Genomic DNA, 27,236 nt, shown 5'->3' on the forward strand with positions numbered 1-27,236 from the left:
TCCCTCCTCCACAGCCTCCTCCCACCTCCCAGGTTGTGTCAGCGCTGTGGGCACGCGGAGAGGCGAGGACACGGAGGAGATGGCGGTGGCCGAGGCGCAGCTGTACGCAAAGGTGTCCAACAAGCTCCGGGGCAGGAGCGCCTCTGCCCTCCTCCAGCCTCTCCTGGCCAAAGGATTCCCGGCTCATACCGCGTGAGTAGAGCGCTCAGCTGCCCTGGCACTGCCAGATTTAGTTAAGATATGAGGTGTTTGCCATAAAATCCCAATACAGGCAGCCTGGTTTTTTCGGACAGGAGATTGTGCTGCTCTTGGGGGTGATGTCCCCTTGTAGGGATCAGACCTGTCTTGCTCTGAATTTCATATATGAAATTCTCATGTATAGTATGATATATAAAATATATTGTAATTATGAGAATAATTATTCTCATGTAATTATTCTCATATTCCCATTTATATATTCTTATATATAGCATGTATTGCCCACACAGCAAAACCAATCTGCTCAATATCCAATATTTTAAAATACTGTATAAATCTAAAATACTGTGTAAATCGAAATCTATAGTATAATATATGATATATATTCTCATATATATACATTCTCATATATAGTGTGTATTGCTTACACAGCAAAACCAATCTGCTCAATATCCAACATTTTAAAATACTCTGTAAATCTAAAATACTATGTGAATCAAAATCTATAGTATAATATATGATATATATTCTCATAAATATATATATGTATATATTCTCATATGTAGTATGTGTTGCCCACACAGCAAAACCAATCCACTCAATATCCAATATCTTAAAATACTGTGTAAATCTAAAATACTGTGTAAATCAAAATTGATAGTATGATACATCATATGTATTCTCATAAATATATTCCCATATATAGTGTATATTCCCCACATAGCAAAACCAATCATCTGCTCAATACCCAATATTTTGAAATACTGTGTAAATCTAAAATACTGTGTAAATCTATAGTATGATATATGACATATATTCTCATATGTATATATATATATATTCTCATATACAGTGTGCATTGCTCACACAGCAAAACCAATCTGCTCAATATCCAATATTTTGAAATACTGTGTAAATCTAAAATACTGTGTAAATCTAAAACACTGTGTAAATCTAAATCTATAATATGATATATATTCTTATATATAGTGTATATTGCCCACACAGCAAAATCAATCTGCTCAACACCCAATATTTTAAAATACTGTGTAAATCTAAAGGCACAAACCCTTCCACATCCTGAGTTTTGAGAGGCTTCTCAATGAGTTGAGAACTTGACCATGGTTTGCTCTTGGGATACATCCTCTTTCATTTTTTTTCTGCTTATTACTCTTATTATAAGGGAATTAAACATGGGTGTAATTTCTAGCCAAAGGTTTTTTCAGGCCTGGCAAAAATCTCCTGCTGGTTGGTGTCACTGGAAACTAGTTTTTTCTCCTTAAGATGGCCCCTAAGTCTATCAATTTTAATTCCTGTCTTGAATCAGGATCTTGTTCCAAAAATCATGTCCTGCCTAGAAAATGTCATAGTAGAGAATGAGGCTCTATTCTTGGCAACTCCAATGGATGAGAGGGTAACTGGTGGCAGGTAAACAAGTTAATGCAAAAGAAAAATGCCAGTCATTCCTCCCCCAAATATCTCTCATGTTGGATAGGCAAGTTTTGGGGAGAATTTTCCAATTTCTGCATGGCAAGTAGGGACATTTTCATTCAAACCATTCAAAAATAAATCTTATTAATTAAATATCAAAGAACCCCTCATAAAAATATTTTAGAAAGAAGAGCAATATCTATCTACTTTATGAATCAAAATTAAGTGAGTGGAAGAGGTTCCAATTGTAAGTGCTGTGTTGTTTTTTGGGAACAGCTGTGGTATCAATCAGTATCAGACACGACGGGCACGGCTCACAAGGGAACTGTCAGTCCCTTGTTCCCAGTGATGCACAATGGAATTTTAGCTGAAAATATGGCTCATAATTTCTCTATTAATACTGTAACTTCGGTCAGCTCAAAGTAATGGCTACTTTTTGAATTTTTTTCTGTTTTAAGTGATGCTTTTCCAATCCCCTTCAAAACACTTTCTGCTGTTACTGAGATGACTTTGTGCTTCCCAGTTCAAAATCAAGAAGCAGCAGCAGAAATACAGTGGAAATTGATGTAAGATAACAAAATATCAAAAAGAAATTTTATAAAATTTATTTCCCATTATCGACCTTAAGACCTTCAAAATTTTGGTTGCATTTTTAAAAAACCTTTTAGCTGTCTATGTTGTTCCTCAATTAAACCATGAATGAAAGTACTGAAAAGTTTCTTTTGGGATGTCCTGGCCTAAGAAATGTGAGGTGGGGTGGAAGTATTACAAAATTTTCCATCATGTAGAACCAAGAGGCCACAGCATCATTTCCCCAATAAACAAAACTCAAATATGTGAGGGTCAAGTCTAGCCTAAGATCAAAAAATTTCCACAAGAAACTGTGCCAGCCATTTCTATTCTAGGGAAGAGCCAGCTTATTCTCACTGTAGATGCATTTTTAATCATACATCATATATATTCTCATAAATATATTCCCATATATAGTGTATATTCCCCACATAGCAAAACCAATCATCTGCTCAATACCCAATATCTTAAAATACTGTGTAAATCTAAAATACTGTGTAAATCTATAGTATGATATATGATATATATTCTCATATGTGTATATATATTCTCATATACAGTGTGCATTGCTCACACAGCAAAACCAATCTGCTCAATATCCAATATCTTAAAACACTGTGTAAATTTAAAATACTGTGTAAATCTAAAACACTGTGTAAATCTAAATCTATAATATGATATATATTCTTATATATAGTGTATATTGCCCACACAGCAAAATCAATCTGCTCAACACCCAATATTTTAAAATACTGTGTAAATCTAAAGGCACAAACCCTTCCATATCCTGAGTCTTGAGAGGCTTCTCAATGAGTTGAGAACTTGACCATGGTTTGCTCTTGGGATACATCCTCTTTCATTTTTTTTCTGCTTATTACTCTTATTATAAGGGAATTAAACATGGGTGTAATTTCTAGCCAAAGGTTTTTTCAGGCCTGGCAAAAATCTCCTGCTGGTTGGTGTCACTGGAAACTAGTTTTTTCTCCTTAAGATGGCCCCTAAGTCTATCAATTTTAATTCCTGTCTTGAATCAGGATCTTGTTCCAAAAATCATGTCCTGCCTAGAAAATGTCATAGTAGAGAATGAGGCTCTATTCTTGGCAACTCCAATGGATGAGAGGGTAACTGGTGGCAGGTAAACAAGTTAATGCAAAAGAAAAATGCCAGTCATTCCTCCCCCAAATATCTCTCATGTTGGATAGGCAAGTTTTGGGGAGAATTTTCCAATTTCTGCATGGCAAGTAGGGACATTTTCATTCAAACCGTTCAAAAAATAAATCTTATTAATTAAATATCAAAGAACCCCTCATAAAAATATTTTAGAAAGAAGAGCAATATCTATCTACTTTATGAATCAAAATTAAGTGAGTGGAAGAGGTTCCAATTGTAAGTGCTGTGTTGTTTTTTGGGAACAGCTGTGGTATCAATCAGTATCAGACACGACGGGCACGGCTCACAAGGGAACTGTCAGTCCCTTGTTCCCAGTGATGCACAATGGAATTTTAGCTGAAAATATGGCTCATAATTTCTCTATTAATACTGTAACTTCGGTCAGCTCAAAGTAATGGCTACTTTTTGAATTTTTTTCTGTTTTAAGTGATGCTTTTCCAATCCCCTTCAAAACACTTTCTGCTGTTACTGAGATGACTTTGTGCTTCCCAGTTCAAAATCAAGAAGCAGCAGCAGAAATACAGTGGAAATTGATGTAAGATAACAAAATATCAAAAAGAAATTTTATAAAATTTATTTCCCATTATCGACCTTAAGACCTTCAAAATTTTGGTTGCATTTTTAAAAAACCTTTTAGCTGTCTATGTTGTTCCTCAATTAAACCATGAATGAAAGTACTGAAAAGTTTCTTTTGGGATGTCCTGGCCTAAGAAATGTGAGGTGGGGTGGAAGTATTACAAAATTTTCCATCATGCAGAACCAACAGGCCACAGCATCATTTCCCCAATAAACAAAACTCAAATATGTGAGGGTCAAGTCTAGCCTAAGATCAAAAAATTTCCACAAGAAACTGTGCCAGCCATTTCTATTCTAGGGAAGAGCCAGCTTATTCTCACTGTAGATGCATTTTTAATCTACTTTCATTACACATTCTCAGTGGTTTATTCTTCTCTCTAGCTGAGATAAATTGGTACATGCAGAACTTATTCTTTGCATTATTTTTCAGTTTTGACTTCTCATCTTGGAAGTGTCAGCTTAGTCACACCCCTAGTGCTAAGGGCTCTGTAAACATTGCTGGAAATCATCCTACTGGAATTTCCTGCTGGAAATCACATCCTCATATGTGATGAGACAAAAGGTGGGACAGGTGTGGAGAGGAACACGAGAGAACACGAGATGGGACTGAGCAGGATGGCAGTTCATGGCCTCAGGTCTCACTTGTATTACTACATTTAATTTTGAAGGCCCCATGGTAAAGAAAAGCTGAAGCCAAGCTCGATTTTAGCTTCAGGGCTGTTTGCACTGAGCTTGTGCCCAGGTGGGAGAGCAGCATGGCACGAAGTGGTACAGCACTGCCTTGGATGTGCACTGAGTGGCTCTGAACCCTGGCATCGCTGCCACTGACACTCCCACGAGGCACAGGGTGGGAAATGAGGTGTAGGGAATTCTCCGAGCCTGACAGAAGGCTCACCCAGTGTGCATCTGTATGCAGAATTTGAGATAAGAAATGCTGATTTAGAAATGCCATGGAACAGGACAGATATTGCTGGGAGAGAAATGGAGCTAGAAACAAGTTTCAAAGGATGGCTTTGCAAATAAGACTGGATATTTTGGAGAAACAGAACTGTGAAAGATGAATTGTAGTGGGACCCACGAGGGGTAATTTTAGATGATTGGCTTTAAGGCATTTACAGCGTGGTGTGGCTAAAGCTGATAGGCCAAGAAACACTTATAGTGCATTTTAAGTAGGAAATAGTCAGCTTCTGATTGTGATGGCATGAATTGTAACAGCTGTATTGTCACCCTTCACATGAGACTGAAAATGGAATGGAACTTTTTAAAATGCCTCTCAGTTGCCCCATCTCTGGGTCAGAAAAGGGCTTAATCTGACAGCACATCAGGAAAGGCTGCGTGAGGAGAGGGACAGAAGGAGGGCTCAGCAGAGGCACGGAAATTAAATGTGCAGTATTCAGTTAAAGAGGGCCTGGGCTGGCTTTAGACCTGGTGGTTGTGCATTGATCTGGCCACGGGAGTTGATTTACTTTATAGAGAAGAGAGGTAGAAGGTAAAGTTTGAGTGGAAAGGCTCATGTTTGTCCTCATCCCTGTTGATTCCCACTGAAGAGCCAGCAATGGCTACATATAAATGTTATTAACAAGCCCAAGTGTAGTTTTTGCACTGAAGAGAGGACAGAGGACTGGGAGGGAACATAAGGATGAGCCTGAGTCCTGCAGCTCAGTGCACACACTGCTGACGTGTGATGGTGTCACGGGGATGGATGAAGAACAAAAATGGGAGGAGACACAACTCAATGCCCTCAGAAGCCAGTGGCCAGAGAAGATGGCCTCAAAAGAGACGGAAAAACATCAGCAGATGGCAAGAAATTCAGTAGTTTTTTTCCAGTGTCCCCTGTCTCTACTTCCCCCTCATGTTTCTTCTGAGAAGTTTGTAGGTGGCTTTCAGGGGTGGAAATGGGGTTCATGAGTGCAGCTGCTGATTGAACACTGGAATCCTTCACCCATCATCCAGTATTTAGGAACAAAGATTTCCTCATGTGAAACACGTAGCTTTTTGAAAGCCCTAGTTAGAAAAGGAAACCAAATCCTACCCCAGAGAACAGAAGTTGCATTAACAGAGAGAAACAAGAGATTTCATCCCTCACCTTGGACTGAGCTGCTGGCTTAGATCTGGCTCTCTGCTGGCTCTGGGGGTCCTCAACCCAGATTCCAAACCCCAATATAATTTTGCTTAGTTTTAATGTATGTGCTTGGCCCTGGCATCTTGAATCAGATCCTTCTTGCTGTGAACCAAGAAAACCCTGTTCTTACAGTGCTTGGATGGATGGTTCATCTAACCCCAAGGAAATTCATATAGTCAGTGAGGCTGCTAAGGAAACACCTCCAGAACACAAAGGAAGGCATCTCATGGGGAGGACAGGTTACCAATCTTCAAGGAATTAAAGACCTGCAGTGAGAAAAAAGCTATTTGGAAGGCTTCAAGAACAATAACATTTGCTAGGAAAAACCTTCTTGTTAAAGGTCCTGCCTGTGCTGGAAAATAGACTTGATGAACAAAGTCACTGGGACGCCTTTCCTCCATAAAAGTTTTCTTTCAGGAATTCTGAGGGACCAATTTTGTGCTTTTTCTAGGCAAAAAGCCTTGGTTGCTACTGGACAAAAGACAGTAGAAGATGCAGTAAAATGGTAAGTACTGTGATTTCTAAGGGGTGCCTTTACATTCAACCTGCCTAAAAATCCTTGTTGATGTCCTCATCCTGTCACTGAATTTGAAGTCAGGTGCCATAAAAAAAAAAAAAAAAAAAAAAAAACCAAACCTGAATTTAAGATTTTTTTTTTTTCATTTATTTCACTCAGGGAGAGAAATATTTATATTTGTACTTATTCTAGGACACAAGGAAACTTGCAGAAGGTCCAGGTAAATTAAAAACAAGCAGCTACTTTTATCATTGAGTCAGTTCACAGGACCAGCTGGTCTGGTCAGAAAATCCTCCTCAGCTTTAAGCCTCCTGAGAGAAAGGAACAAGGAAAGAGGAATATTTTTGTAAACCCATGACTACACCTACAAACACATGCAGAAAGGACAGCTGAAGGGGAACAGAAGGGCCCACCACAGATTAAGGTGAAAGGCTGATGGTCAGAGGGAGGAATTATTACAATTAAAATCACTTCCCAGTTTTGAACACCACAAAGTTTTCTCCTCTCTACCAAGACTCTCACGGAGCATTTATATGTCAATCATGTGCTGCTAACTGATTTTTTTTGTTATTTTAATTTACCCTTCACATTAAATACAGTCTTTACTTGCACTTTCTTTTGGGTTTCGTTTTGCCTTTTTTTTCTTTGCTTTTTTTTTGCTTGGTTCAGTTGCTTTTTCTTTTTTCTACTATTTTCTTTTCTTTTGTAAAAAGCCAGAGGACACATTTGAGAATGGCATATTCTTTCCAAATAATTTTTTTCAGGGATGCTGCCGCACTTCCCAACAGTCATTCCCAATCCAACAGCTGCAAAGACAAACACACATCATGTGAAAGACATGGTGAACGATATCATCACATGGCATATAAATTTCTGACCTTTCCTTGTGTGTTTCTGATTTGTCTTGCTAGCTTTTCTTAGGGCTGAATAAAAAGGCTCATTCTGAGTGTTTTTTTAATCTTCAGCTGATTTTAATTTTGTCATTCTTCAACATGTTCCATTCCTCCACTTCTGTTTCCAGTCATGAAAAAGGGGAAAAAACCCCCAAACCTAAAAAAGTTTTTTTTTGTTTTCTCTCATTTTCAGACATTGACAGAAGTAAAGGCACATGCTAAAATATAAAGTAGTCATAAAATAAGCAGGAAAAAAAAATTCTCGGTTATTTAGTGCTGCAGAGAGAAAAATGAGCTTTTACTTCAGCTTTTCATTTGAAAGAAAGTAATAAAAGTGTATTTCCTTTTTGTGATCTCTGGTATGGAGGCCTTCAGCCACAGGAAACCAGAGCGGTGCACACACTCACTCTCAGCGTTATGCCCTTGATTTCAGGCTGCATTCCCACTGCAACGACCCCTCCCTGGATGACCCAATCCCCCAGGAATATGCCCTCTACTTGTGCCCCCGGGGCCGCCTGCACAGCCGCCTGCAGGACTTCTGGAGGGAGAGCAAGCGCCAGTGCGGGAAGAACAGAGCGCACGAGGTTTTCCCACACGTCACCCTCTGCGACTTCTTCACGGTGAGGCAAGCAGAGTGCAAGGGTCGGGTTTCAGCTGGGTGATATTTGGTGAAACTGGGCCACCTGCTGTTGTCTGACACCAGAACTTGTTGGTGATCGAATGACACGACCCAGGTTCAGGCACGTTGCTTAATGTCTGAGTGATGCTGAATGTCTGAGTGATGCTGCATGTCTGAGTGATGCTCATTGTCTGAGTGATGCTGAATGTCTGAGTGATGCTGCATCTTTAGGTCACAGTTAATGTTTGAGTGGGACGCTTCAGGGTAGCTGGCAGCTGGTACTGGAATCAGATTTATTTCATTTCCTGAGCTTGTCATTTTCTTTGCTACAGTCATCTTGCCTTTGCCATCTTTAAGAAAATCTCTGCCTGCTCAGCACAGTGTTTCAAAGAACATGGTTGTTTCCAGTGCCATTTTGGTAGATCCATCTAGAGCAGTCCAGCTGCTGTCAGGCTTCCATGTGTCCATTGCTGCATGGATTTAGGATGATAAACCTTCCCAGCCAGGGCAGCAGTGGCTGCCAACAGCCAGCTGTGCAGCAGGGACAGTGTTATCCTAGGATGCAGACAGCTTTGGTACAAGCCTGTGGGAATCTCAGGAAAAGTTCTGCCTTCCCTAGAGAGCTCCATCAGCTGCTCACTTCTATGGTGGTGTGTCCCAGATTTTATTCTTTTTTTTGAAGATGAAGATTTTGTGAAATCTTTTGTGATGTCCAGCACTGGACCGCTCTGGAAAAGAACTCTGGAGCCTCCTGGAATCCAGTTTTAGCATGCTGATGGTGCAACACATGGACATCAGCTGTGTCTGGGATGTGCTGAAACAGGCTTGGGCTAGAGCAGCTGGACAAAAATTACTTTGTTCATCATACTTTTGTGTTAAACCATTAAGTGTTTCCTTCCCCCTAAGGGTGGGTCATCTCAACCATGCCAGAAAGCAGAGACAGTGAAAATGAGCCTATTTTGTTGCAAAATACTGAGTGGTGCTCTGTGACCATTAAACACAATTATACAAAACAAAAATCATTAATTAATAATGAATGCCATGCTTTTTGGAGGCATTAAGTTTAAAGGCCTGTCTGGAGGAGATGACTGCATTGCAACCCTCACCTTGCACATCTCAGCAAAGGACTGTAAGATAACAATAACACCAATTCCTACTTAGAATTGAAGAAGGAAATAATGATCCCTGTCTCATTTCAGACTGGTTCCTGCATACCTGACAGACGGTAAAATATTTAGATAAATCAAGCTAGATAAACCTTGGGTTGAAGGCTCCATCTCCTGTTATAGAACCAGGACACTGTGCTGATCCAACTGCCAAACACTGCTGGGTTTAATGCCAGGAATTTCAGGCAAATTCCTAGGTATTTTGTGTTTCTCAGGAAGTTTATAGCCCCACAGTTTTCTGGCAGTGCTGTATGACAGAGGCTACAACACTGGCTGTGAGCTGGTGGGTAAAGCCTGCTCCTCCTCTGTTTTCTTTCAGTGTGAAGACCAGAAAGTGGAATTACTGTATGACATCTTAATGCAAGTCGGTGACAGCTTTTCCCAGAGCTTTCCACCATCCATTTCCCTAACACTACATGCATCTCCCAGCTACCTTGGCTTCTTCATTGATGACAGCCAGGCAAATGTCCTCAAAGATTTTGCTGTGGCATTCTCATCAGAGGCTTCAGCCCTGGCAGGTAGGACCAACACCAGAGGGAAAACGGGAAGGTTGTAGCACAAATGTGTAGCCACAGTACTGAAAACATTCCCTGTGTCTTCAGGGGAGCTTAGATGATGTTTTCCTGCCAGCTAACAGCCTTTGCTCCTACAGCTTTGCAAGCAGAGTAGCCAGAGGAGCATGTTTTATTCTTTGAAGACACAGCACTTTTGCCTAGAAGCTGAAATGATCCTGTGTGCAACTCGGCAGGTGATTGATCAGGATATCCAGGATTGGCAGGGACATAACACATCCCAGATCTCCGCCCTCATGGTGCTGTGGCACCAGGATGGCCTGGCTGCATCCCTAGGAACAGGACCTAATACCTTTTCCAAGGGAAACTGCATCACCAGTGGAGACTGAAGGGGCACAGCCCCACCACAGCTTTGTCTGGGAGATATGAGTTCAGTACGCCTCAGGCTGGGAAAGGAAATCCAGCCATGATAATTTCTTTTCCTCACAGATGAAGCCCGGAAGCAAATCCAGTCCACATTTGTGAATGATTTTGCCATGATGAAAACCATTACACCCTTCAAAACCATTACTCAGTAGATCTACTCTACCACTAGTTACTATAACATTTCCTACATCATGCAGATTGTGTAGGACAAAACAAGAGGAGCTTTAAATGACCTTTGTTCCTATGTTGTGATGTGATTTTTTCATCCCTAGACTGCCACGTGAAGCCCTCCTTGAAGCAGTTCCACCTTACCTTGGCTCACAGGTTTTATCCTCACCACCAGAAGACTTTGGAACAACTGGCCAAATGCATTAACCCAGGGGAGCCCTGCCAGTGGGTGGCTGCTCTCTATTCACGGGACATGCGTTTTGTGCATTACCAGGTACTGCAATCAGATTTATTTCATTTCCTGAGCCTGTCATTTTCTTAGCTACAGTCATCTTGCCTTTTCCATCCTGAAGAAAATCTCTGCTTGCTCAGCACAGTGTTTCAAAGTGCGTGGTTGTTTCCAGTGCCATTTTGGGCTGAAAAACTGCACTCCTGAATCAGTAGATAATAAGTTTACTTTGGTAGGTTGCTTGACCTGCATGTCTCAAAATCTAATTCCAAACCCCAGAGGCAAAAAACCTAATCTTACCATGACATGAGAAAATAAGAGACAGGAAAGTATGATCCCTTAATATTTTCTAGGATTTGTCAGTTTACAGTTTTGCAGCAAAATTCCCCTCAGCAAAATTAGTTTTCTTGATTGTTCCAGCCGTGATGAAAACTGCAGCTGTGAGCAGGGGTCAGTTCTCACTGATGATTTTCTGCTTGGCAGACCCTTAGTTGAAACCAGTCAGCATTCTTTCAGTTCTCATTTCCAAATTTAAATTACAGAATGTTCAACAGCTTTTTGTCAGATCAGTAAATCACTTTGTCACAAGTCTCGTGTTGGATTTTAGTCACACTCAGGAGAGCAAGCAATCACAAAAATAGGTTAGATCTATGTTTGCTTTCAAATAAAAGCAGTTAGAGGGGGAAAAAAGTATTTTTGTGAAAACCAAGTGCCTGTTTTTAAACACATTGTAAGTGTGGTAGTGTCTTCCTTTTCTGCTGGAATCTGAAATGCAGGGAATTCTCAGAACTTTGGGCCTGGAAGCCAAAGAATTAAATACAGGATTTAATCTGAGATCTTGGAAAAGGTTTCCAAACTGAGGTGCTAGAAGCAAGAATGTTTATTTATAGTTTAAAGCAGAGACATGTTAAGCTAAGGAAAGTTTGGAGTTTTATAGTTTAAGATATAGAATAAATAAAAGTAGTTACAAAGGTAAACAAGAAGTTTAGAATGCAGCACTGTAGGTTTGTGTCTCATAACATGATTGGCTAAGAAAGCTCACACTGTAGCATGAGTCCATAAGACAAAATATTTAAGAATTGGGTCAAAAACATAAATATCCTTGTTGGCAGTGTTTTATTGGTCAACAAATCCTTAAAAGTTCTTGTAAGTAGAGGTCTTGTGACCTTCTGAACCATGCAGTAAAGATGTGAGCCAAACTCACCCTTCCTATCTATGTAGAAGAAAAATAAATCGCATCATCTAAAAACCTGAGAGATCCCATCTCAAATTCTTTCCAAAACCCCCATGGGTTTTTGGAAACTTTTCCTCTGCCAAAGTGCCACTACAGAGCAGGATGCAGAGTGGAAAACAGAGCTGGTTCTGTGTCCAGGAGAGGCGAACAACCATCCCCTGAGCAGCTGCAGCACGGGGAACGCCTTGACCCTGCTGTGTGTCCCCGCAGAGGCTGAGGGCCCTCTTCCAGTACAAGCCCCAGAACATTGACGAGCTGATGATCAACGCTGGGGACTTGATCTACGTGGACCCGAGGCAGCAGAGCGACGCCAGCGAGGGCTGGGTGATCGGCACCTCGCACCGCACCGGCTGCAGGGGCTTCCTCCCCGAGAACTACACCGAGAGAGCCCACGAGTCAGACACCTGGGTCAAGCACAGGTAACTGGGGACTTCATGGGTGAATCCATGGGTAAATCCAAGCTTTCCTTGGCAGCTCGTCCTTGCTGGGAATCCTGAGGGTCTGGGTGGGATGAAAGAGACAGGGCACGCACCAGAGTTCATAAGTTCAGCTGCTCGAGGGATGACCCCTGTTCGCTCTTGAAGAACCTGAACGCCCTAATGAATTTTGAAAGAGCACATTCTGCCAGGGCAGGCTCAGCCTTCAGCCTGGCTCTCTGCTCTCTTCTTTTTTTCTCCTCATTTCAAGGGCTTGTAAAGTTAGCTTGAAATGAAACCACATAAAGGTTGCTCCACCACCTTGGCACCACCCTTATCTTGTTGATGTGCCCTGCATCAGAAGGCACCTGTCTGGCTTCCTGCACTTCATGCTGCAGCTGACATTCTGCAGCACAGCTGATGCTACTTGTAGATTAGAGCTGATTTTTCTAAGCTGGGAAGTTTTGGTGCACTTCTTGATGTCTCGGAGAAAGGGAGGAGGCCACCAGGTAGTTATTTCCTGCTTGAAGGTCCCACTTTGCAGGGTTACACCCAATATACACCATCAATTCCTCATATTTTAACCTCATTTTTATGGGGCATATTCTAAATGAACAGCAAAGTGATGAGGTGAATTGCAAGTGTAAAAAATGTGTTGAATGGAACATGAATCCTGACTTGCTGGTCCTGTAAACATCATGACTCAGAAGTCTCTTCTATTTGTGTGCCTGTATGTTTGTGTGTGTGTGTTGCTTCTGCTTTTTCTACAGGGAATATGTTTTTGACACAGCTTCAAGATCCTGCACCAAAACTGAAAAGGAACCCAATGTAAAGCCAAATGGGGAAGCCCATAATCTCAGTGTGTCAAGGAGTGTAACCAATGCTCCTTCTCTTCAGGTAATTGGTTTTTCCATTCCTTATCTTTGCCACATGCTTTGGCGGATGTGCTATTAATTAATGGCATTTAGTAAATTTAGTAGTATCTTCCTTTTCCTCCCTCATATTTTCATATTTTGTTGTACATTTATACACTGTTTTTATTTAGTATATTGTACATTTATATATACATATACACTACTCATACTGTATTGTATGATATCTCATACATTTTTCTGTAATGTATATGATTTATATCACACTTGTGTTTCATAAATCTTTCCCTGTTCCTGTCAGAGTAGCACAACACATGAGTTCTCTGGTTTCTCTGAGCACAGCCTCAGTGGGTATGGAGACAAGTCTGACAGGTGAGACACAGGCACAACCTCCCCTGACTTCCACACGGCTTCAGGCAGAGTAAATAAATCAGAATTAGTCTCACTGTTCATGACTGCTCTTATGTCTGGATTCTATGGATGTTGTCTTGGAGGTTTCCATGGCCCCAGATGACATTTAAATGTTCATTTTTCTTATTTATCTTTAGATATGTAGCTAGTGCAGATAACTGCACAGAACAGCTAGCTGGAGTGGTTAGCAGCACTGGTAGGGTAGGATCACATTTTTCACCCAGGTCCAAAATCTACAAGTATCAATTTTTCCCACGTCCACTGGTCTTCTGGTAGGAAGAGCAAAACAAATAAGGAATCTGATTTTTTCCTACAGCACATGTGCACCTGTGTTGCCTTTTTGGCTCTGTCAGATATACCAACATGCATTTTCAGCACAGATGTGCCTCAACAACCCCTTCAGCTTGCTGGCCCCACAGCCTCTCTGCTGTGCTGGGCAATAACCCTGGGCTGGTTTGTGCTAACATCAGAGAAACTGAGGGCACCTTGAGGGAACTTCCATCCCAGGGCCTCCAGGACACCATGCATATGACTGTAAGAACTTTCTGAACAAGTCACACATCCTTCCTCTGGCTCTTGGCCTCTCTTATCCAGGTCAGATCTGTGGCAGAGCCAAGGCTTGGCCTGAGAAATGTGTTTTGCAGAAGGGCACATCTCCAGTCTAGAGTTTCCCTGGCCTCTGGGTTCCTCTCAAGAAGAGGAAAAAAAACCCCACAAAACCTTGGGTTTATACTCTGATCTTGTGGCAGTTGATGGGTGTTTCATGGCAGAATTGCAAGTATTCAACAGAATGCATGAATACCAATCCTGCAGCACTGATAACAGTGCTATTTTAAACAGTAATGCTGTTTTAAAGTTTTAAAACCTTTGACCTGTTTCTTCTTATTGTCTTCTTATTTGTATTTAATGTGCATTGTATACTAACCCCAAACTACTTCAAATTTATGTGTAATTCCATGCAGTCTGAGTCAAAAAAGGGTCCTTGTAGGAGATCGGGGTTCACAGTTGATTTGGCCACACAGTTACGAAAAAGTAGAAGTAGTATTTTCACTAGGAAAAGAAGGAGAAGCTTGGTGTTAGTCCTGGTGTAAAAAAGGGCATTGCCAGTCAGATCTTAGCTAATTTTCTGCTTTTTGTTTATATCACCCATATTATATAAATTAAAGTTACGATTCCTTCCCACACTAAGGTTAAAAGATCTGTTTCCAGCACCGTCTTTCACTTGTGCTAACACAGAATTAGAACCTGCAGTCCATGAGGGTCAGGGATGTGACAGGACAAGAGGAAGTGGCCTTAAGCCACACCAGGGGAGGTTCAGTCTGGATATCTGGAAGAATTTTTCCACTGAAAGGACGGTCAAGCATTGAACAGACTTCCCAGGGAGGTGTTGAGTCACCAAAGCTGGAAGTGTACAAGGAACAACTGGATGTGGCACTCGGTGCTGTGCTTGAGTTGACAACGTGCTGGTCAGTCAAAGGCTGGACTCAATAATCCCAAAGGTCTTTTCCAGCCTTAATGATTTTATTATTCTCTTTCATTTGCTTTCAGTGGAGAGCCAGTCAGACTTATCACTGTCCTAAGATCAAGCATCTATTCTGCTGTCTCTTCTCCAGGAATCCAGGCTTTTCCTGCAGGTTGTAGATAACATCCTTATGAAACTCCCTTTTTTTAGAATGCAGCACTGTAGGTTTGTGTCTCATAACATGATTGGCTAAGAAAGCTCACACTGTAGCATGAGTCCATAAGACAAAATATTTAAGAATTGGGTCAAAAACATAAACATCCTTGTTGGCAGTGTTTTATTGGTCAACAAATCCTTAAAAGTTCTTGGAAGTAGAGGTCATGTGACCTTCTGAACCATGCAGTAAAGATGTGAGCCAAACTCACCCTTCCTGTCTATGTAGAAGAAAAATAAATCGCATCATCTAAAAACCTGAGAGATCCCATCTCAAATTCTTTCCAAAACCCCCATGGGTTTTTGGAAACTTTTCCTCTGCCAAAGTGCCACTACAGAGCAGGCTGCAGAGTGGAAAACAGAGCTGGTTCTGTGTCCAGGAGAGGCGAACAACCATCCCCTGAGCAGCTGCAGCACGGGGAACGCCTTGACCCTGCTGTGTGTCCCCGCAGAGGCTGAGGGCCCTCTTCCAGTACAAGCCCCAGAACATTGACGAGCTGATGATCAACGCTGGGGACTTGATCTACGTGGACCCGAGGCAGCAGAGCGACGCCAGCGAGGGCTGGGTGATCGGCACCTCGCACCGCACCGGCTGCAGGGGCTTCCTCCCCGAGAACTACACCGAGAGAGCCCACGAGTCAGACACCTGGGTCAAGCACAGGTAACTGGGGACTTCATGGGTGAATCCATGGGTAAATCCAAGCTTTCCTTGGCAGCTCGTCCTTGCTGGGAATCCTGAGGGTCTGGGTGGGATGAAAGAGACAGGGCACGCACCAGAGTTCATAAGTTCAGCTGCTCGAGGGATGACCCCTGTTCGCTCTTGAAGAACCTGAACGCCCTAATGAATTTTGAAAGAGCACATTCTGCCAGGGCAGGCTCAGCCTTCAGCCTGGCTCTCTGCTCTCTTCTTTTTTTCTCCTCATTGCAAGGGCTTGTAAAGTTAGCTTGAAATGAAACCACATAAAGGTTGCTCCACCACCTTGGCACCACCCTTATCTTGTTGATGTGCCCTGCATCAGAAGGCACCTGTCTGGCTTCCTGCACTTCATGCTGCAGCTGACATTCTGCAGCACAGCTGATGCTACTTGTAGATTAGAGCTGATTTTTCTAAGCTGGGAAGTTTTGGTGCACTTCTTGATGTCTCGGAGAAAGGGAGGAGGCCACCAGGTAGTTATTTCCTGCTTGAAGGTCCCACTTTGCAGGGTTACACCCAATATACACCATCAATTCCTCATATTTTAACCTCATTTTTATGGGGCATATTCTAAATGAACAGCAAAGTGATGAGGTGAATTGCAAGTGTAAAAAATGTGTTGAATGGAACATGAATCCTGACTTGCTGGTCCTGTAAACATCATGACTCAGAAGTCTCTTCTATTTGTGTGCCTGTATGTTTGTGTGTGTGTGTTGCTTCTGCTTTTTCTACAGGGAATATGTTTTTGACACAGCTTCAAGATCCTGCACCAAAACTGAAAAGGAACCCAATGTAAAGCCAAATGGGGAAGCCCATAATCTCAGTGTGTCAAGGAGTGTAACCAATGCTCCTTCTCTTCAGGTAATTGGTTTTTCCATTCCTTATCTTTGCCACATGCTTTGGCGGATGTGCTATTAATTAATGGCATTTAGTAAATTTAGTAGTATCTTCCTTTTCCTCCCTCATATTTTCATATTTTGTTGTACATTTATACACTGTTTTTATTTAGTATATTGTACATTTATATATACATATACACTACTCATACTGTATTGTATGATATCTCATACATTTTTCTGTAATGTATATGATTTATATCACACTTGTGTTTCATAAATCTTTCCCTGTTCCTGTCAGAGTAGCACAACACATGAGTTCTCTGGTTTCTCTGAGCACAGCCTCAGTGGGTATGGAGACAAGTCTGACAGGTGAGACACAGGCACAACCTCCCCTGACTTCCACACGGCTTCAGGCAGAGTAAATAAATCAGAATTAGTCTCACTGTTCATGACTGCTCTTATGTCTGGATTCTATGGATGTTGTCTTGGAGGTTTCCATGGCCCCAGATGACATTTAAATGTTCATTTTTCTTATTTATCTTTAGATATGTAGCTAGTGCAGATAACTGCACAGAACAGCTAGCTGGAGTGGTTAGCAGCACTGGTAGGGTAGGATCACATTTTTCACCCAGGTCCAAAATCTACAAGTATCAATTTTTCCCACGTCCACTGGTCTTCTGGTAGGAAGAGCAAAACAAATAAGGAATCTGATTTTTTCCTACAGCACATTTGCACCTGTGTTGCCTTTTTGCTCTGTCAGATATACCAACATGCATTTTCAGCACAGATGTGCCTCAACAACCCCTTCAGCTTGCTGGCCCCACAGCCTCTCTGCTGTGCTGGGCAATAACCCTGGGCTGGTTTGTGCTAACATCAGAGAAACTGAGGGCACCTTGAGGGAACTTCCATCCCAGGGCCTCCAGGACACCATGCATATGACTGTAAGAACTTTCTGAACAAGTCACACATCCTTCCTCTGGCTCTTGGCCTCTCTTATCCAGGTCAGATCTGTGGCAGAGCCAAGGCTTGGCCTGAGAAATGTGTTTTGCAGAAGGGCGCATCTCCAGTCTAGAGTTTCCCTGGCCTCTGGGTTCCTCTCAAGAAGAGGAAAAAAAACCCCACAAAACCTTGGGTTTATACTCTGATCTTGTGGCAGTTGATGGGTGTTTCATGGCAGAATTGCAAGTATTCAACAGAATGCATGAATACCAATCCTGCAGCACTGTTAACAGTGCTGCTTTAAACAGTAATGCTGTTTTAAAGTTTTAAAACCTTTGACCTGTTTCTTCTTATTGTCTTCTTATTTGTATTTAATGTGCATTGTATACTAACCCCAAACTACTTCAAATTTATGTGTAATTCCATGCAGTCTGAGTCAAAAAAGGGTCCTTGTAGGAGATCGGGGTTCACAGTTGATTTGGCCACACAGTTACGAAAAAGTAGAAGTAGTATTTTCACTAGGAAAAGAAGGAGAAGCTTGGTGTTAGTCCTGGTGTAAAAAAGGGCATTGCCAGTCAGATCTTAGCTAATTTTCTGCTTTTTGTTTATATCACCCATATTATATAAATTAAAGTTACGATTCCTTCCCACACTAAGGTTAAAAGATCTGTTTCCAGCACCGTCTTTCACTTGTGCTAACACAGAATTAGAACCTGCAGTCCATGAGGGTCAGGGATGTGACAGGACAAGAGGAAGTGGCCTTAAGCCACACCAGGGGAGGTTCAGTCTGGATATCTGGAAGAATTTTTCCACTGAAAGGACGGTCAAGCATTGAACAGACTTCCCAGGGAGGTGTTGAGTCACCAAAGCTGGAAGTGTACAAGGAACAACTGGATGTGGCACTCGGTGCTGTGCTTGAGTTGACAACGTGCTGGTCAGTCAAAGGCTGGACTCAATAATCCCAAAGGTCTTTTCCAGCCTTAATGATTTTATTATTCTCTTTCATTTGCTTTCAGTGGAGAGCCAGTCAGACTTATCACTGTCCTAAGATCAAGCATCTATTCTGCTGTCTCTTCTCCAGGAATCCAGGCTTTTCCTGCAGGTTGTAGATAACATCCTTATGAAACTCCCTTTTCCCAGCTGTCCCAGAACGCTGCCCTGAGGAGAGGGGTGCTGGTGATGCGCCACGGGGAAAGAGTGGATCAGGTCTTTGGCAAGTCTTGGCTTCAGCAGTGCCTGACTGCAGATGGTGAGTAAGGTAACAGGAGGATCTTCAAAAACCAGGACTAAACCAAATTAACCCCAGTAATGGGTAGAAGAGATTCAATCTTCGTGTAAATGTCAAGGCTGCAAAAAGGAGCGATAACAGTGCAAGTCAGCACTGCTTCAACCTGCACATAACCAGGTCACAATGTCCTGAAGTCCTTCATGTTTATGCTCCCTACATTCTGCAGAAAAACAAAGCTTTTGTGCTGCTGATGGAATTGTGTCTCACTGTACATGAACAAATCACAGGAGCACCCTCATCACCTCTCATTACACGGTTCTTGTCAGACCCCTCCACCTTTCTGTGCCTGAGTCAGAACCATGGGCTCTTGATCAGTCACACTACATCAGTAGTCCAGCATGGGCAATCTGTGGTGGAAATGAAATTTTCAGCGCTGACCTAAATGAAAATCTGAATTTCTTCTCTCTCTCCCCAAAAAGAAAAAGAAAAATTTATGTTTTCAGGTGAAGAAAACTGACCCAAAACTGGGAAATGTGTGTCAGGAGGAAGGAAGGGAACAAGAAGGTGGGAGTTCACAAGTGAGAGCTTTATGCTGAAAGTCTGCCTTGCCATGCTGGAGATTCCCCATGTTTAGTGCATGGAATTCAGCAGATAAGGAGAGTGGTACCATATAGCTGCACAATCAATGCATTGTTTTCATTTTGATTCAGTGGAAATGGGGTTTTTTGGTCATTTTGGCAACTGTAAAAGAATATAGATAGGGAGTCAATTTTTGTTTCTCTTGAGTCCCACAAAGCCAAATTCTCCTGATTTCCTGTTCTGTCTCTCCTCCTCCCCATTTGCTCCTTCTGAGCTTGAAGAAGAGGGGCTGGTCTCTTAGTACAGAATTTCCCAAGCCAGTGTTGTGACCTTAAAACATGACCCGTTTAAGGTAATATCTTCTGAGCTTGAAGAAGAGAGGCTGTTCTGTTAGGACAGATGATTTCCCAAGCCAGTGTTGTGACCTTAAAACATGACCCGTTTAAGGTAATAGCACTGGCTGTTTTTCATCAGTGAGACACTGATTGTCTGTAAAACCAACATAACACAGCTGCTGCCTCCCTGTGCCACAGCAAAATGTCCTGCCTTGTTTCAGGGAAATACTACAGAGCAGATCTGAACTTTCCCTCCTCCCTGCCGAGGCAGAAAGACAGCATGAAGCATTTGGAATGTGATCCTCCTTTATCTTGCTGTGGTATTTTCCAGTCAAGGCTTATAGGTAAGCTGGGTATTATCCTCCTGCAAATGTAAGGGTTTGGGAAGCAGGCTGTCATCATCTGCCAAAGCTCATGCTGGCCTTGCAGCAGAAAAATTTCCTGCCAGCACTCAGTGTGGCCACAATTCTCTGTGGGCAACCACTGCAAGATCTTCTTAAATAGTAAAACAGAGAACACAGCTGGTTACTTGTCTTTGAGAGCCCCCTCTGCCAGTTCCTGGAAGAAGCCAGAACACTACCTGTGCCCTGCTTCTTGTCTGCAGGGGATGAATGTCTTATGCAGTTGTCCCTGAGTGGACAGTGGACAGTGCAGGGGCTGGCCAGAGGAAGCAGCTCCATGGTCAGCAGAGTGTGGTCACCTCGCTGCAGGAGGATGGGTGGTGTGGGTTAAGCTGACTCAACTCACTCACCAGATGAAGTTGTTCCTGCTCCATGAGAGAGAGGCATGACTGTTACAGTGCTGGTCTGGTGCAATTGCTTGTCTCTGATGGTTCAGATGTGTGGAGACAGCCACATGCCTAACTGCTGTTTGCAGATTTGGGGTGAATCTTCTGTAATTATCTTTCCAGCACTCATTTTAGAATTGATGTTTCCACCAGAATGAGCTTTCTAATGAGCTCAATGAGTAGATAGTGGGAAAAAAAATAATAGAAAGGGACTGTCAATATATGTCATGTTGATGAAATTGCAAAGCTCGGAGGTGTTTTTTTTTCAGAAAGTGTTCTGTAGTAATTTCTCATCTGTCACGCTTTGCTGTTGCCATCCAGGGGAAGCCCTGCTGGACCAGGAGGTGACAGTCAGCTACGTGTACTCGTCCCCTGCCCTGCGCTGCGTGCAGACAGCTCAGCATGTTCTGCAGGGTAAGGCAGCAAAACCTGCCAGGTGCTTCTGCCACACTGCAAACATCTTCACCAAACCTCTGTGAAGCCTCTGACGTGAGCAGTTAAGGAAGATGCACAACTTTGAGGTTGTTTGTGGTTTTCTTTAAGCAGCAAGATGAGGTGGTTTTGACTGCTGGTAGTGCAGGCAGCAACAAACCTGCTGGTGTGTGTGCATTCTGTGGGATATATCCCAGTAACTCTGGGCCTTCCCAGTCAGAATGGACCTGCTGGAGTGTGTGCATTCTGTGGGATATATCCCAGTAACTCTGGGCCTTCCTAGCCAGAATGGAACCTAATGTTATGTGAAACAGAGGTGTTTCATATCTGCTGGAATTCAACATTAGTAGCTGCTCATCAAATCACCACTGCTACCTCTTCCAGAAAATATTTTAACCCAAACATCAGATGTTTCCAGAGCTCTGAAGGATCTGAATGTGAATCAGGGAAGACTGCTTCCATGCTTCCTTTTGCAAACCAAACTATTTTAATCCTTCATATTGCAGAACATCTTTCCCTTCCTTTTTTTCTCCCTCTCTTCTTTTTTCATCTCCTGTTCCTTTCAGCAAGTTCACAGTTCATTACCATGTCTACATCAGAATGCATTCACTGCCACTCAGTAACCTGTCTTGAGAATACTCAAAATAAAATATTTCTTTTGACAAGAGAATTCAATTTCTGGACAATTTGGACAATTTACTGCCCTACTGAGGGCAAATTTACTGAGGAATATTGAGCAAAATGCTATATAAAAATGGTAAAAATATTTCCTGTCTGAAGTTTATTCAGATTGCAACATTGCAAAACTGAGTTTTTCCTTCTAGCAGAGTATCCATAATTCAAAAATTATGATCATGATCATGATGATAATAATTTGCAGTCTGTTTATGTTAGTCATACAAGAATATAATGGTGGCTTCCTTTAATTAATTGGTTGATAATAAGCAATTAATTTTCACTAATAAAAGTACAACAGCAAACAAGGCAGAATGTATAGGCTGAATGTAGCACTTCGAGTGTACCTTTCTCCTAAGATCTATTTCTTGTTCTTGCAGGGCTTAAATTAAATCCAAAAGTCAGAATCAGGGTGGAACCAGGACTGTTTGAATGGACCAAGTGGGAAGCAAGCAGAGCAATCCCTAAATTCATGACTGTGGCAGAACTGGTGGAGGCATCTTACGACATAGATACAAGTTACAGGTAATCGCTCTGTGTCTGGCTGATAAAGCTGTGGGGGTTTTCCCTGAGGTATCTTGTCCTTTTATGTGTCACAAATCATTACAAAAGCTGCAAAGATGGGGTGATTCTGATTAAACTCAGATCAGAATAGGATATAAAAATAAGATATGCTGTCACCAGCACATGAGTGCACTAGCACAAATGTCTTGTGCGTGGGACCAGCCCTCCTCTGGTGTTGCCTTGACATTATGGGCATTAATGTCAGGTCCAGGAGCTTTGCTTTTTTCTTTGCTTCACATGAAAAACACTTTGGAAATGTGAAGAATAACCTGATTTTCAGTGACAAAGAAATGTGACATTATATAAGGTTAGTCAGCCTTTGGCTGAGGGTCTGCAGGGCAGCAGCAAGAGGTTTTGGGGACAGGTGAGATAAGAGCATTTCACTTTAATTGATGTTCCTGGCATCATTTTAAGTTGCTCAAAGATTAATACTGTGCTCAGCAAGGACTTTTTGGAGCCCTCATAACTTGGTGGGGTGAGGGTCAATGCCTTTGCTGAGCACTTGCAAACCACAGGCTGGCAGGAAATGATAAACCTCCAATTCAGTGTAGCTCCTCATCTTGTTCACAAACCAGGCTGCTCAGTGTTTGCAGCACACAGCCAGATCCAGGAAATTACTCAGCTGTCTCTGGGATTTCCCACATATTTAAGAAAGGGGGAAAGGAAACATCTCATGTCTTAACACAGTCCTTACAGCCAAGGATGTATCTTTGTTTGAGACTGCATAAAGTCTCCAAAATCCTTCTCTTTTTAGAGCACAGGTCTTTCTGGTGTGTTCTTCACTAACAGACTGTATTCTCTAGGGTTTTTTTTTTTGGTCTGAAATCACTTGACTCAAAAGAAACTGCAAATGCACAGCAGTGGGAGGTTCAGAGGGGGATCTCTAAGGCAATGTTAACTACAGTGTTTCGGCCCCTCATAGCTCACTCAAGTCCAGGCAAAAACAGGGTGCATGAGCTATAAACTTGCACATAGAATGCCAGTTTCTTCCCATCACATGCAGGGCTAAAAAATCCTTGGGTGCCAGGTGTAATGAGTGCCAGGTGAGTGAGGAACCACCAGCAAAGGGTAGCAGTAAAAACCAGACATAAAATTAGGTGTCAGCACAACAAAATTCATTGGCAAGGTTCACTCTACTACTGAGCACGTTGGACAGCAGGGTCTGGTTTTACCAATTCGACCCCTGCAAAAGCTGTCCATCACCCAAGCCCCACCAGACCTCTGAGGCTGCCCTGATCCACAGCAGTGTGAAGGTCTGCCTCTTAGCTTTTTGGGTGCCTGAAAAGCCTTGGTATATAAAAGAAAGAAGAATGCCTGGTCTCAGCAGAAGTGCTCAGTTATTTTGGAGTGATGCATGGTGATTACTGTCCCTGGAAAGACCTTTTTTTTAAACTCTAGCAGTGGAAATCTTTACTATCCATTTGGCCAGCAATGCAGATAAGCCTCATTCATTAAAGCTTTGTATTTATTTGGTGTATTGAGATTAATGCTAGGTACCAAATCTTGTAAGCATTCTTATCATTATTGTCTCTCCTTTGTTTGAACTCAGTCAGGATTAGAAGACCCAGGCAGCTCTGCAGCTCATGTCTGGGCAGTGGTCCTTGCTGGCAGAATTGCTCAAAGCTTTTCTTAAGCATAAATCCTGATTTAAATAATCTCCACTGCAAACTTCAAGTTTTATTGAAGCCTGGTTTTCCCTGCATCTCGTGCTTTATGAGCTATGAGACTTAGCCATGAAATTTAATGGAAACTACCCAGAGAGAAGCTAATGCTTCAGACAAGCAGAGGTAACAGTGTGTCAGCCAAGCCAGTAGATAAACCTTTTAACTAAGTGCCTTTTCTCTGGTGTAGTCATTCAATGCTGCTAAGAGTGAATTCATCTAGATTAACACATATTTGTGATTTTATTGTCAGGGGTAACTTCCCACTCTCCTCTCTGGTGCCATCGGAAAGTTACGAAGACTATGTCAGCAGAAGCTCTGCAGTTATAAAACAGATCATCAGTGCCTGCCCCTGCAAAGGTAGAGGTTTCAGATCTTTGAATATTCGGTCAGGCCCTTGCAGTAACAGAAACTGGCAGAGATTTGCCATCAGAAACACATTTAATGTGAGCTGTTGGCACTGCACAGAGCTTAAGGTAGACTCAGTGCTTGCCCTGGGCTACACTGAAGTAACATAAATGCAATTTATGGAATAGAAATGGAAAAAAGTAAAGTAAAACTGAGACAGTAGAGTAATAAATTGCAAAAGTATATACTTTTCTTCATCTTTCTACATCAGGATGTAGATCAGCAAAAGACAATATGATTTTCTGGAAAGCTTTTTTCTCCTTCCCTCACAAATGCCTTCTCTCAGTAGCTGGCATGCTCAACACACCAGGTATTTTCTGCCCATCACAACACACTCTGCCACGTTATCAAAGAGGTTTGCAAAGACGAACAGCCCCAAAGCCACTTCATCCCCATCTGCTGATGGGGAACGTGGCAGTGCTGCAGCTCCCTCACCATGGTTCTTCGCTTTTCCTGCTGTGCCAGGTGTCATCCTCATTGTGGGCCATGGCTCCTCCTTGGTACCTCTCACCCGAGCGCTCACAGGGCTCCCCAGCAGAGACAGCAGAGACTTTGCCCAGATGGTGCAGAAGGTGAGAGGATTTTATTCCATCAGGAAGCCTTTGGGTTGTTTCATTGTGTTTTTAATAAGGAGACTGCTTTATGCAGCTAGATGTGTGTAACAGCCCCAATGACATCAGCTCTCTCGTTCCAAAGGGAGTTTCACACAGTTTTAGCAAAGCACTGGAGGTAAAGAGAAGGATTTTATTCTGGGGGCTTCGTATGTGACTGGCAGCTAAGTCTTTGGAGAAGATTTTCATCTGGAAAGTCAATGCCATACCTACAGACAAGAGGCACATTTGGAAGCCTCTCCACCTGGAGCTAGTCTCCTCCCTTTCAAAGTGTGAAAAGAAGGCTTTGGGCTAATTGCAGCCTTTCAGTACCTGAAGGGAGCCTACAAGAAAGATGGAGAGAAACTTCTCAAGAGCCTGGAGGTACAGGAGAGGGGGCAACGGCTTCAAACTAACAGGGAATATGTTTAGGTTGGAGGCTAGGAAGAAATTCTTTACTGTGCGGGAGGGTGAGGCATGGGAACATGTTGCCCAGGTATGAATGGGGAGTGGTGACACAAGTTCAGCTTTCACCCCTCAGGCTGCCAGCTTGGATATAGTTCATTTCAGAAGGGAGAGTTACAGGACAGGGGGCAATGGCTTCAAACTAACAGGGAATATGTTTAGGTTGGAGGCTAGGAAGAAATTCTTTACTGTGCGGGAGGGTGAGGCATGGGAACATGTTGCCCAGGTATGAATGGGGAGTGGTGACACAAGTTCAGCTTTCACCCCTCAGGCTGCCAGCTTGGATATAGTTCATTTCAGAAGTGAGAGAATATCAGGGGCTGCTCTTTTTTGTAGCAAAGCCCCTCCTTCATGTCAAAGCAATGACCCTGCTGGTAATTTCCTTCTCAGATCCCTGCCCTGGGCATGTGTTTCTGTGAAGAACAGAAAGAGGAGAACAAATGGCAGATGGTCAACCCACCAGTGAAGACATTAACTCACGGAGCAAACGCAGCATTTAACTGGAGAAATACTATTATGGAAGATTAAAAGATCATCTCTGCCTCTGCAGTTGTCAAAAAAGAACCAAAGGCAGGTTATGGTTCATCACAGTCCAATGATTCATCCAGAAGACACACAAAAGGAGGGAAATGCCCTCCCTGAGTTGTCAATGCACAGAAAAACAGTTCCGAGTTTGGTGCCTGGATTTTGTTTTTATTTTGGTGACAGAGAAAAATGAACTTATGAAGTGGCATTCAAGTGAGAAATAACACTTCTGATAGTGATGAGAAAAGCACCTTTTAACCTTTCCTGAGCATACAAATGTTTAATAAATATGGATATATAACTACCTGATTATAAACTCCACTCCGAGAGGCACTGAAGTAAACAATGCTGTATTTTTAAGACTGAACGACATCCACCAAGAATTCCCCCTTTTTTTTCCCCCCTTCTTTAGTAATTTGTATATTTTCAGACAACAGAAAAACTGGGATAAAAAAAAATCAATTTCCATCTGAAGAGTAGACCAGCTCTAGCTAAAGCCCCTGTTTCCTGTTCACTCCATCAGTTCTGTGACAGCAAATAGCGCACAGACTCCTTATTCACCTCTTCTACACAGGGAGTCAATTTTCTACCACATCAGCTCCTCATCCAGCAATTCTCAAGTGATGCATATAGCAAAAGGGTCTAAATTATTTATTTTAGAAGGGAAATCAACCGATTACTTTACTATTTCTGGGACATAGAAAGGTGCCCTGTGTTACTGTACAGGTGAAAAAACTGTGACATGAGCATCTTTAAACACTTCCCGAGGTGGCACTTGCAGCAGAAAATGTTTGCTTTCTGCTGGTTAGTGCTGAATATATTAATGATGACTCATCTTCCCAGTGGGTCATCTGGCAGGTTTCTGCATCTCTTCTCTAGGTGAGAGAAGTTCTTCTTTGCCTAAGTTGTGATATGTGGCGTCAGTAGAGCAGTGACTCCCTGGCCACCCAGCGCTGCTTGCTTGCTTGCTTTCCAGTAAAAGATATAAAAATGAAATTGTGTTCAGCTATGGAAATTTTATCTCATGCTCCGTGTTGGTGTGGCCCGTGCGGGCGGAGCGGGGCTGGCGGGAGCCGCGCTCCCATGGAGCCTGAGGTTTCCCAGCGGGAAGGTGACAGTGAAGAGAAGCTTTCCCAGTGGGAAGATGTTCAAGAGACGCAGCAGAAAGAAATGCAGAGAGTCCAAGAAATGTCCAAGCAGACAGCCAGGAGCAGCCAAGAGCTGTACCAAGGCCAGGTACGTGTTAGAGTTTGGGAAGTTTCCCAGAGCAGAGGTGGGACACAGCAAGAGCTCTAGGAAGAGAAAGAAAG

General features: G+C 42.5%; 1 protein-coding gene across 2 annotated transcripts; it reads left to right on the forward strand.

The window, feature by feature from the left end:
* Nucleotides 1-79: 79 nt before the first annotated feature.
* On the forward strand, nt 80-26,249 carry UBASH3A (ubiquitin associated and SH3 domain containing A). Of its 2 annotated transcripts, none has more exons than XM_041487770.1 (14): nt 80-192; nt 6,519-6,572; nt 7,911-8,097; nt 9,582-9,780; nt 10,473-10,642; nt 12,042-12,250; nt 13,018-13,144; nt 18,818-18,926; nt 20,041-20,163; nt 20,928-21,020; nt 22,094-22,238; nt 24,192-24,298; nt 24,812-24,918; nt 25,792-26,249. In XM_041487770.1, exons 1-14 carry the CDS (start codon nt 80-82, stop codon nt 25,927-25,929), a joined length of 1,881 nt encoding a protein of 626 aa, XP_041343704.1. In that variant the 3' UTR covers nt 25,930-26,249. The 2 variants fall into 2 exon arrangements, with proteins under 2 accessions (XP_041343704.1, XP_041343705.1); XM_041487771.1 differs by having other exon boundaries at nt 18,827-18,926; nt 24,192-24,304.
* Nucleotides 26,250-27,236: the final 987 nt, after the last annotated feature.

Source organism: Pyrgilauda ruficollis, unplaced genomic scaffold (assembly GCF_017590135.1).
Source record: "Pyrgilauda ruficollis isolate IOZ18807 unplaced genomic scaffold, ASM1759013v1 scaffold84, whole genome shotgun sequence".
In the NCBI taxonomy this organism is placed as follows: domain Eukaryota; kingdom Metazoa; phylum Chordata; class Aves; order Passeriformes; family Passeridae; genus Pyrgilauda; species Pyrgilauda ruficollis.

What these genes read in the sequence shown, in the direction of transcription:
- UBASH3A (XM_041487770.1), top strand. Translation starts at nt 80, where the DNA reads ATGGCGGTGGCCGAGGCGCAGCTGTACGCAAAGGTGTCCAACAAGCTC. An exon ending in GACACCTGGGTCAAGCACAG is followed by an intron (nt 12,251 to 13,017) that starts GTAACTGGGGAC and finishes CTTTTTCTACAG; the next exon opens with GGAATATGTTTTTGACACAG. An exon ending in TTGCCCAGATGGTGCAGAAG is followed by an intron (nt 24,919 to 25,791) that starts GTGAGAGGATTT and finishes TTTCCTTCTCAG; the next exon opens with ATCCCTGCCCTGGGCATGTG.